General features: G+C 39.9%; 1 protein-coding gene across 1 annotated transcript in view; it reads right to left on the minus strand.

Moving 5' to 3' along the window:
* Nucleotides 1-3,060: 3,060 nt before the first annotated feature.
* igf2bp3 (insulin like growth factor 2 mRNA binding protein 3) overlaps nt 3,061-12,021 on the minus strand; it is a 108,471-nt gene continuing 99,510 nt past the window's right edge. The window contains exons 13-15 of the mRNA XM_033046389.1: nt 11,797-11,928; nt 6,978-7,091; nt 3,061-5,553 (exon numbers count right to left, since the gene is read on the minus strand). Coding sequence (XP_032902280.1) covers nt 5,458-5,553; nt 6,978-7,091; nt 11,797-11,928 — 342 coding nt within the window. The 3' untranslated portion in view covers nt 3,061-5,457. The remainder of the gene's footprint in view (nt 5,554-6,977; nt 7,092-11,796; nt 11,929-12,021) is intronic.

Genomic DNA, 12,021 nt, shown 5'->3' on the forward strand with positions numbered 1-12,021 from the left:
ATTTGGATAGCAGTAAAGGATTAGTCCAAGTCAACGTGGATTTATGAAAGGGAAATCATGCTTGACTATTCTTCTGGAATTTTTGAGGATGTGACAAGTAAAATGGATGAAGAGGTGCCAGTGGATGTAGTGTATCTAGAATTTCAGAAAGACTTTAATAAGGTCCCGCACGGGAGACTGGTGACTAAAATTAGAGCACATGGTATTGGTGGTAGGGTGTTGATATGGATAGAAAATTGGTTGGCAGACCGGAAGCAAAGAGTAGGAGTGAACGGGTCCTTTTCAGAATGGCAGGCAGTGACGAGTGGAGTGCCGCAAGGCTCGGTGTTGGGGCCGCAACTGTTTACCATATATATTAATGATTTGGAAGAGGGAATTAGGAGCAATACTAGCAAGTTTGCGGATGACACAAAGCTGGGTGGTAGAGTTAACTGTGAAGAGGATGTTAAGAAGATGTTAGGAGGTTGCAGGGTGACCTGGACAGGTTGAGTGAGTGGGCAGATGCAGTGTAATATAGATAAATGTGAGGTTATCCACTTTGGCGGCAAAAACAAGGGAGCAGATTATTTACTCAATGGGGTTAGGTTAGGTAAAGGGGAGGTGCAGCGGGACCTCGGCGTCCTTGTACACCGGTCACTGAAAGTTGGCGTGCAGGTACAGCAGGCAGTGAAGAAAGCTAATGGAATGTTGGCCTTCATAACAAGAGGATTTCAGTATAGGAGTAAAGAGGTTCTTCTGCCGTTGTATCGGGCTCTGGTGAGACCACATCTGGAGTATTGTGTACAGTTTTGGTCTCTAATTTTAGGAAGGACATCCTTGTGATTGAGGCAGTGCAGCGTAGGTTCACGAGATTTATCCCTGGGATGGCAGGACTGTCATATGAGGAAAGATTGAAAAGACTAAGCTTGTATTCACTGGAGTTTAGAAGGATGAGGGGGGAATCTTATAGAAACATATAAAATTATAAAAGGACTGGACAAGCTAGATGCAGGAAAAATGTTCTCAATGTTGGGTGAGTCCAGAACCAGGGGCCACAGTCTTAGAATAAAGGGGAAGCCGTTTAAGACTGAGGTGAGAAAAAACTTTTTCACCCAGAGAGTTGTGAATTTGTGGAATTCCCTGCCACAGAGGGCAGTGGAGGCCAAGTCACTGGATGGATTTAAGAGAGTTAGATAGAGCTCTAGGGGCTAGTGGTGTCAAGGGATATGGGGAGAAGGCAGGCACGGGTTATTGATTGGGGACGATCAGCCATGATCACATTGAATGGCGGTGTTGACTCGACGGGCCAAACGGCCTCCTCCTGCACCTATTTTCCATGTTTCTATCTCTACCTCATCGGGGCTTTCACGCAAATCGGCGGTTGAATTTATCGACCTGTGGACTCCAGCCTGGGCAGAGCTGGCAGATACATTCCCAAAGCTGACTTATTGGCTCCCCCAAGGCCGTGAACTTCGTTTGTCTGACACAATAGATAATCCAGAAAGGCTCTGGAACAAAGGGTGCTGGAAAAAATTGGTGGACCTATATAATGAATTGCACCATATACATTGTTAGCCAAATAAAATTTGACATGATAAAAATAAACCTGTGGTGTAGCCAATTTACTTAACCCTGCTAGAGAGAGTGGTTTTGATATGGGTAACCTCAATTTTAAAAAATGGCAAGGAAGCTTGGAGGACAACATAACAGGTTTTGTTAATATACCCATCAAAAAAAATCAATACCCCCGGTAAAAGAAAACTGAAGCTTCAGCTCCGATTGTGGAAGCAAAAAAAAAAAAAAAAATCCTTAAAAATGCTATTGGTGGTCCAACTCATTATTTGCGGGCAGATATTTGGCAGATGTTGCTGGGATAAACCTGCCTGACACCAAGTCATCATCTGTATTGTGACAAATAGTGAAAATACTAAATTGCAGCTCAATTGTCAGGATGCAGGGGTCTTGGCATTACGTATCTCGGACATTAATGATCCTAATGAGACTAAAAGTCTGAAAGCTGTTGGCGGTGAAAGCTGCGAGGGTCCATTTTTCCTTGGCTTTCTTATCCCCAGCTTTGGAATCTCCATTGAAATCCATGTGCAGAGTAAATAGACAGAATTGAAATAAATCTGTTTTGGGGTCCTGTGTTCATTGTTCATGAACTTTGAAGGACTCAGATGTTGACTAACAATTGAGATCCTGTGAGTGTTTAAAAGAACAGGTGCACAAAACTGCAAGAGAAGTGTATGAGATACAAAAGCAAAATATTTTAATGTGCCTGAAAGCAACATTATCCCATGAAAAATAAATTCTAATTTCATGACAAGTAGGACACGGAGAAATCAGTTTTCCTGTATTATTAAAAAGGTACTACTTCTTTTCACTATTTGTCACCTTGTCGTGGTGGAGAAGCTTGTGTGCAGGACCTGAGATCCTGAGAGCGATGCCGACTGGAGCTATGCTCCTGGTAGGGTCACCCATGGCGGTAAGGTCGAGGGGGAGGTCTCTGACAAAGAGCAATCCAGCCAAGACCTCAACGGTGGAACAGGCAGAGGATGATGGCTGACCTTAGAGCGTCACAACAGCTGGGAAGGCGGATGAAGGCTGCAGCAGAAAAGGGTCTCCGGTCATCTTGGACTCCATGCCACTGGATCCTGACTCAGATCTGTCAAGGACAGTGGGGTGGCTGTCTGTGCACCAGTCTCCCTACGTTAAACAAAGTCACGCACAGGCGTCCTCCATATAGAGAATAGCACCCTGGAGACACCCATGGTCAGCCATGATCGAAGGGGGCCTAAGAAGAAGACTATAAATGTATTTGTATTTATATGTATATTATAATGTACAAGGTTCAGTGGTCAAAAATCTGAAAATACTGATCTGGTACCTGATGGATTACAACATACATGAAGGACTGTGAAGGCATTTCTTAATTCTGTCAAAGGGATTGATGAAAGGTTAAAATACTTTTTCCATGTTTCTTAGACATAAATGGTGAGAACTGAGAATGTATTTTTCAACCACTTGACTTATTTCAATAAATCAAAAATTGAAATTATTTTAGTACTTTCAAATCACAAATAGGAGTTAAGTTCTTTTATTTCATAGAGGCATTTGACAAGTGGGGCTGCATTGGGGGCACAGTATTCAGATGAGTGAAAAGTGAGCCAAATTAATTTTTTTTGCTGGTATCACTTCCACTTACAGAACTACCATCAACTAAATGCAGTTATTTCAAAATTACCAAGTGTCATTTGAAAGTGAAAATTAAAGTGATCTATCCTAGTAACAATCCCACGATATAGTCCAGAGAATTAATGACACAACAGCAGCAGATCAGGCATTGTGAATGCAGCAATTAAACCAAAACCATGGAAAATCAATTCATCAAACGTTACTTGCAAGAAAAACACCAGTGGGCTCTGACATTTCAGCCTCACGTCAATTCTTTTAAGCTATTAAACAACCTTCTGTAATTCAGTAATTTTATGTAAGAAAAACACTTGCTAATTCTACATGGAGAAGTCACTCTGCCAAAAGAATGAGAGTTAATCCATTTTGCTAAAGCTACAACATAAGCTTTGAGAATTTTTCATTAGTAATGAATATATGTAGGCAAAAAACACACTCCAGACCATTTTTTAAATTGTCTAATCTGTACAAAAAAAATGATCTTTGGGAACAATCAACCTATCCTATGCAGAAATGTCTCTAATTCAAATGTATCTTAAGAGGTAGATCAAAAATTGATGAAGTAAATGGTTTTGCCAAGTTGTGCCCCTCCAATTCAGTGCAGCATGATGATTTCAATCATCTCATGCACAAAACAAATAAATCACAAAGTTCAGAGGTAATAGCATGGCTCTGCTCAGACCACACACACAGCAGTGTTTATGTACCTAATATGCACTGCCTTCATTTAAAGCACTGAGGTAGATGGAAATTGGGTTCACTCAGGAAACCGACTGGAGCATTTCAACATTACCACAAATTATTTTAGCTTATTCGGTTCAGACCATATATATATGCTGGGAGGGTGAGCAAGGAACTTTCTGGCTATCAATCTGGCTTTAACATATTATTGCTATACTGGTCATTTATCGAATGTGCATAAACCCTGCTGCATTTTACTTAAGCGCAGGAAAGAGTTGAAACTAACAGCCTTCTCCATGGCTTAGTGTATGTAGTCCACTACAGCAGCTGCATATGTAAACTATTCTTTAACTTCAGAATGATCAAACGTTTGACTTTTTTCTCCCCAGTACGGTGATTTAAATGTGTGGTTCAATAAAATTCAGAGTGCACTCTAGCTAAGCTAGCCAAAGTGTACCCAGGCAGATCCAATAGCTCTACCAGTAACTGAAGATGAAGCTTGCTCTTTGAACAGAATGGCCAAGTCCAAGTAGATTGTTATTATGCATCAAGATGCAGTGATGGTCAAAGGCACCAAAGGTCCATGCATTTAAAATTACCCAGTTATACTAAAAGCTAATCCACTTTGCAGCCTCTTTCCCCAACCCTAGCCTCTTGCCATCACTTCCTTGTTTTGTTCCCAAAAGTACCATCAATCAAAAATAGGAAATAAGCAGTTTCATCCTATCTTAAAAGAAAAAAAATGGCATTGCTGCTATTAGTATATATTGGCATTATTCGGCGTCTCAAACATTCACAGAATTTTGATCAAATGATGGTGTTGTGGACCTCAGGAAAACTGAGGCGAATATCATTTATCGAATACTCCCATTAGCCAGCAGCTAGAAGCAACACATCTACGCCTGTTTTCTGTGGTGCTCCTGGCTTTCAGCTGATCAAATTTTACTTTTTTATTAAAAAAATAAAATGCTTGACTATTACTTTTATAAAGTATACAAAATAAGCAGAAAAAAAGGAACAATTGAGGTACTAAATGCCTGAGGTAGTTTAGTAAAATGCATAATCAATTCATGCCCTGGCCAACACCATTCAACACTTCCCTTGGGTTCTAATGGCAGTGTTCTAGTAATCTTTGTAAAATAATCCAATTTAAAAAAAGCAATTTCAAATAGTGGGACAGATGCCTTAATCTTGCCAATTCCTCTAACCCCTCCCCACAAAAATTCCAGGATTTTATAACAATTTGAACTATAAGAGCAATGCCTTTTTGTAACTGGTGAAAATAAGAGAAAGCTTCATTAAACCCAACAGATTCAAACATTTTGGGAAAGCTAACAAGGCAATATAAAGTTTTGAAATTAGAACAAAAGAAGGGAAGTGAAATGGCCTTATTTAAAGCTGGGTTTCACAAGGTTTCTTCTTGAACGCCTAGAGAATACATTCACACAAAGACAGAATTCATGTTGCCTGGTCCTTGATCAAAGGGACTGGGGAAGGTATAACATATGCTTCTTTATCAGCAACAGATTTAACTGGCTGTGATTACACAGTCTCTCTCTTTGGTCTGGCATCTGTCTATGTGGTCGATTGGAGATCCTGAACCTTTCACTTTCTTCGCTGTTGGGGCTGTCCACTCTGCACAATTTTCTGCTGCTGCCTTTTTACTTGGGACAGAATTTCTTGAATTTTTCGCTGAGCAAGCTGCAAGGCAAGATGATGTCAGTAACTGTCTGAGCAATTTGGCAAGTCTATGTTTATATAACATTATGCACACTTCAAATTTTCTCCCTCCCAATAGCATGGATAAAATTAAAATGCTAAGGTAAAAAATACAAAATCTACGGTGATCTCCAAATTCAAACTGCTCAAAAATTAATCTGGTTCTTGTACTCATAATTATCAACAAGATTTTCAGCATAATCATACCCATAAACCAAGATTCATTGTTATGAAGCTCAAACGAATTTTTTTTTAAACATAACTTAATTTTGCAAGGTTTTGAATCTTACAACCTAGAGCAAGTTAATTTGCTTCGTCATGGTAATACCAGGTCTTAGAGAAACAGACCCTTTTATAATGGATATTGGTCATAGCGGATGGACTTAGCGATCCCTTCCGGCTTGCATGGCCTCCCCAGCTGCAGATTTTCCCCTCAACTAGCAAAACTAGCTTCTCTGTCCATTGCACAATCCAGTTTGCACAGCTGTTGTTGTGGTTCACGTTGCAGCAACCTCTCCAGACAGCGTCATTGTCACTGTGGGGTTCCCTCCCCTCTCACCCACAAACATGTACGTGTTGAGTGTGGGAGGAAATGGAGCACCCAGAGAAAACCCATGGGGTTACAAGGAGAATGTACAAACTCCGTGGTCAGGATCAAACCCAGGTCACTGGCATTGTGAGGCAGCAACTCCAACGCTGCACCACTGTACTGCCCCTTTGTGGGGGGGTTTGTAGTGAAGCCATCGTAGGAGGTTATGTAGCCAGGAGCAATGTACGTAACTAAGGAACCAGACAGACTCAAAAAGCTGGAGTAACTCCGCGGGACAGGCAGTATGTCTGAAGAGAAGGAGTGGGTGACATTTTGGGTTGAGACCCTTCTTCAGACTCACCTGAAACGTCACCCATTCCTTTTCTCCAGACATGCTGCCTGTCCCGCTGAGTTACTCCAGCTTTTTGTGTCTATCTTCGGTTTAAACCGGCATCTTTCCTACACTAAGAAACCAGGCTGCAATCAAGACAAATAGTTTTATTTTCAGAAAAGCTATGACATGTTTATGCTCGTCACCTACAAAGGTGAAAAGCCAGAATTTCTCAAATATGTAGTCATTAATTTGGAATCAATTTTGTCGCTTGATTTTTTAAGAATTAATCACAACCTTAAGTTGTAATTTTAAAATGGATATGTTTTATTTCCAAACCTCCATCATCACAAATTGAGCTCAAATGTTTGGAAAAATAGTGTTATACTGAATCAAATAAATATTCTGCCAGATATGTTGAATATAAATGCCACCTGTTCTAGTAGAGACATCTACCACAAAATTTTTAAAGGGTACATCCTTTACCAATACCACGTATAGAAACATGAAACTAAAGAGGAATAAATTACGACATTCAAATCCTACCTGACTTGCAAAGAAGTGACCAGTTATTTTCACAATAACTTGATCGTTTTCATCTGGCAATTGATCCCGGGGGACCACCACTTCTGCACTTGTTAGGTTCTGAAGCTCATTTACCTTTCAGAAACAAAGAATACGTATAACTCATTTTTAAATTTCCATGTTGTGCTGAATTTGGAGATATAAAATTCCAGTTCTTTTTATAGGAGAATACATTTAAACTCATGAAGTGGATCAGCCAGTCTTGACAATTTTGATTTAAACTGTGCTCTTCCCCACAACGCTGAGCAATTCATGTGTATAAATAACTTAGATGCACCTGACAAATAACACAAGACTCAAAGCGAAATCAACATTCGAGTGATCCAAGGCAATCCATGTAGTCAGTTTACTTTTAGGATATGGACAAAGGCGATGATAAACATCAAACAGGAACTGCACGTCTTTGAAAAGGACAAAACAAGATTGGTGATGCAATTACTCATTTACAGAAGACCATTAAATACTGGAAAAGACATTGTGAAGACAACTGCATGCAAGATTGAATCAATGATAACCAGTCCCACTATTAATAAACAAATTTGAAATTAATTAATTTGATGAAGATTTTAAAGTGTGTATGTGTCCTTAAGAATTTCACACTGAAGAAAATCAATAAATAATAATTGTTATGTCTTGTAATGTGTTATGAACTAGAGGAGATTAGAGAAATAAAAATCAAAAGGAAGAACATCTAAGGAATTGTCAACTATAATATAAAATGTTTAAAATTGAGCAATTGCAGACAATGCAAGGACAAAAGGTGTTATTTTTTTTGAAGTGGTGAAGTTGATTGAGGTGGGCTGGAGAAAGCAACAGAATAGAACCAAGGAGTGTAACCTGCGAGGAAAAATAACAACAAAGGTGGAACGATAGCATAGCAACATTTAAATGAGACTGCTCCAGGTTCCAGAAAAATAATATAACCAACAATAGACACAAAAAGCTGGAGTAACTCAGCAGGATATGCAACAATTCTGGAGAGATTCCTTCTCTCCAGAGACGCTGCCTGTCCCGTTGAGTTACTCCAGTTTTTTGTGTCTACCCTTCGGTTTAAACTAGCACCTGAAGTTAATTCCTACACAATATAACCAACAAATTGGCCATGGATATAGTGAGGATTACATCTAATGAAAAATATGCAAATAACCAAAGATTTAAATATGGAAAAAGATGAGGGTTTAGGAATGGTATGAAAGAAACCAATTTGGAAAAAATATGCAGATATTAAAGTATACAAAAACTATGTTTTCTGTATGCAGAAATATCAAAATCAATATTAAAGCAAGGTTGTAATCAGACTATTAAGCTATGCCAAAGGTGAATGTACAAATAATACTGAAGAGCCAAAGATGTCAATTAAATGTTGTCTCATTTTAAATTGAGGCAAGAGAAAATGTAAAATAAGAGATAATTGAGATGTATTGCAGAAATGAAACAAAGTTTATATACCTGACAAACTAGCAAATCAGAGGGTGGTGGGGGGGGGGGGGGGGGGAGGACATAACTAATTGCACTCGGGGATCAAAAGAAATTTGGGAGGGGAAGAAGTTTACAAACATAAAATTAAGCAGAATTAAAAAATGACCATGTGCAATTCCCAATTTAGCAAGTGGAACTAACCCAAGGAACCATAAACCAACTCGCTTACCATTAGCAGAAGCCAAAAGCTAGAACGTTTGCAAAAAAATATCAGATAAAGTTCAAGGCAAAGACTACACTTGAGTGTGCTGACAATCAATGGTTGTTCGACGTGGACGCACCAGCTTAGTTGCAGTGCATGTGTCGACACACTCCATTGCTGTAGTACACAATGCACTGGTATCCCTGGACTCACCAACACATCCATGGGTTCTGTTAAGTTACTGGACAGAGGGACCAGATACACCAACCTCACCCAGCACATCTGTTATGCGTTTTAAATGTTAACATTTACACAAGTTAAATAATTTTATCCAACTTTTATGTACTGCATAAATTTCAAATGTCTGACAACCAGGGACATTGAGACAGACTGTCAGAATGCTTTGATGGAGTCATGTCTGCAGAAAAGAATTTAGATTTTGCTGCTTGTGGTTGCATTGTTGCCCTTGAACTACTCTGCTTTGTGGTGACAGAACATTGGCCATCATGCAGCTACAAATGGCCAGTGTGACTGCAAATACGTTAGGGTCTACACAAATAGGCTCAATAAAAATCAAAAAATATTTAACACATTTATAAAACAGCTGAATATGACAAGCTGAAGGCATATTTTCAATATTTGCTTCAAGGTGTTGCTTGTAGGTCAGCTGCCGATCTCTTTCACCCCGAGGTATGTAGGAAATGGGTTAAAGAGTAGGGGTGACCCATTCAGGGTGACGGTTAGCTGGCGTTGAGCTTCCTTGCTGTTCAGGTGAAAGGCCGTTGTGGTGGTTTTTGCCACACTCAGTTTTAGTCTCCAGGTCTTAAGGAAGCCCGCAACAAGTTCCATATCCGCCGAGAGCACATCCTCCACGTTTGACCAACTCCTGTCCGAATACAGTGGACCAACCTCCTGCGTTGCTTGGCTGGATCGTCATGGGGCGCCAGGACATCTATTCTCCGAACCAGTGCTCTTGCACTCGTGTACAGCGCCGCTGAGTACGCTGCCCCAGCATGGTGCCGCAGCGCTCATACTAGCAAGCTAAACGCCATCCTCAACGACACCATGCATATCATCACTGGCTGCCTACACCCTACTCATACGGATCTTCTGCCGGTGCTCACAGGTATCGCACCCGCCAAACTTCGCAGAGAGTACTTCACTCATAGGATGGTGTGCAAGGCCCCATCGGATGCCAAACATCCTTTGCACCACCTCGCCCAGGACTCACAGCAACGGGGACCTCAACGCCTGTCATCTCGTCGTCCCTTCTCCCGTCACGCAGCGACCCTATGTGGCTCCAGTTTCAACACACTAGGAGCATGGAGAACCAGCTGGGAACAGACTTCGTGACCTCCTCAATTCACTGTTGCACCGAACACCACAGCCCCACCTGGCTCGGACCTGCCCCACAAAGAGTGGGTCGCCCTGAACTGGCTCCGTACAGGGTTCAACACCAACATGCAATGCTGGGGTCCGAGTTTGTCAGCAGCCTGCATGTGTGGAGTAGACCAGCAAACAGGGGTGGAGGGGTAGACCTCACGGCTCTTGACAACAGCACATTGAACTGGCTACAGCGCCTGGAGGGCGTTACATAACTTCTGCTGCCTCAAACGCAAGAAGAAGAATATTTGCTGATAATACAAAACTGGGTATAACGCAACACAACTTTTATTTCATACAAAGATAGACACAAAATGCTGGGGTAACTCAGTGGGTCAGGCAGCATCTCTGGAAAGAAGGGATGGGTGACATTTCGGGTCGAAACCCTTTTAATGTGCAGACTGAGTGGGTACATTAAATTTTCATTTGTCAAAGATCAGATATAGTTTATGTTGTATGAAAGTGTTCAATAAACACTTTCATACAACATATTTGACACTGGTCTCATATTAGGTTATACCTGTTATTAATGTAATCCTGATCCCTATGTATCAATACCATTGTTATAGCAATGTTACAAAATTTTGAGATTTTAAAAATCAAGTCTGTAACTTATCCCATCAGATAAAGCATAAAAATAAGTTTAATTTGACACCTAATTCACTTTCATATCTCAAGTATTTAAAAAGTTATGGCCATTTTCATACTGGGAAATGAGCATCTTGTTCCCTATTGACTTTCTATGGACATAACAAAAAAGCTGTGATCGTGAACAGTCAAAAGCCCATAACTTTCTTAAAAATTAAGAGAACTGAATGAAATTTTCAGTTATCATAGATTGAAGCATTCTGAAACAAATATAAAATAATCTTACTTGGATGACCTGAAATTAAAGCATATAATTAGTTAGTTACCTAATTGTAGCTAATTTCAGACTTCAATGACTAGATCTAAACACCTATCCATTTCTTAATAAATGATTAACATTTTTAAATAGCCTAAATGTCCAAATAATATTCACAAATAATTCACAATAAAACATGATTTTTAAATCTCATTTACATTAATTTATAGGCCAAATGGAAGGAATTTAGTGTTCAATTGCTGTAAATAAATGCCCATTTAAATCAGCTTTCCAGTGGGTCCCTGTGGAACGCGCTGGTTTAGAACGTTCACATTGCGGTAGATTTGTGCCCCAAATGCCCAGAAAAATACTGCGCGATATAATGGGCCCAAATTGAGCTACTCGCAATATTAAATTTTGTATAAAAGGATCTTTAGAAGCCCTTTTGAATGTAAAAATATACAACCTACCTTCTGCTATTTTCTTTATGAGACCCTGCGGTTGCTGACGGTCGCGGGTTTAAAGATTGATTTTTAAACTACTATAACTATTATTCAAGGCCTTTAAACCTAATAATAGCTTTTGCGACGGGGTCTATCAGCGATTTTTCGTTAATAATTAACTAGGCTGAACATTTTCGATTGGAACAGCTTAGAGAAAATCGCGTTTTAAACCCGTCCCCTCTAAACGGCGCCAAAATCGCGCACAACCTCAGCGGCAGATCTTCAACGACGCTTCAGGTAGGCTTTGCAACATACCTAATTGTTATGTTTATCATTATTCTTTTTGCTCTGTTTTTTATGTTTTATTTTTGTTTTTTTGGGGGGAAAAAACAATAAAAATATTTTTTTTTAAATAAAAAGATCAGATATAGTTAATTTGCTTCATAGTCCACATCCATTTACATGATACCCTAGTATGTACTCACTCACCGTTTTGCCTCCTTTCCCAATAACTCTACCAGCAGCATGGGATGGCACTTTGATATGGGTCTCTAATTTCACTTCTTCTTTGGGTCCAAAGAAGTTCTCTTCTTTCAGTTTACTATAGATCCTTCCTTGAGCCTGTAAAACAAACCATATTGTGTTACTTCCCAATCACAGACTGACCTTTGTTTGTTACTGCAATGCCCAGATTCGAAGCAGTTGGCATTTTAA

This window comes from Amblyraja radiata, chromosome 2, assembly GCF_010909765.2.
Source record: "Amblyraja radiata isolate CabotCenter1 chromosome 2, sAmbRad1.1.pri, whole genome shotgun sequence".
Lineage (NCBI taxonomy): Eukaryota > Metazoa > Chordata > Chondrichthyes > Rajiformes > Rajidae > Amblyraja > Amblyraja radiata.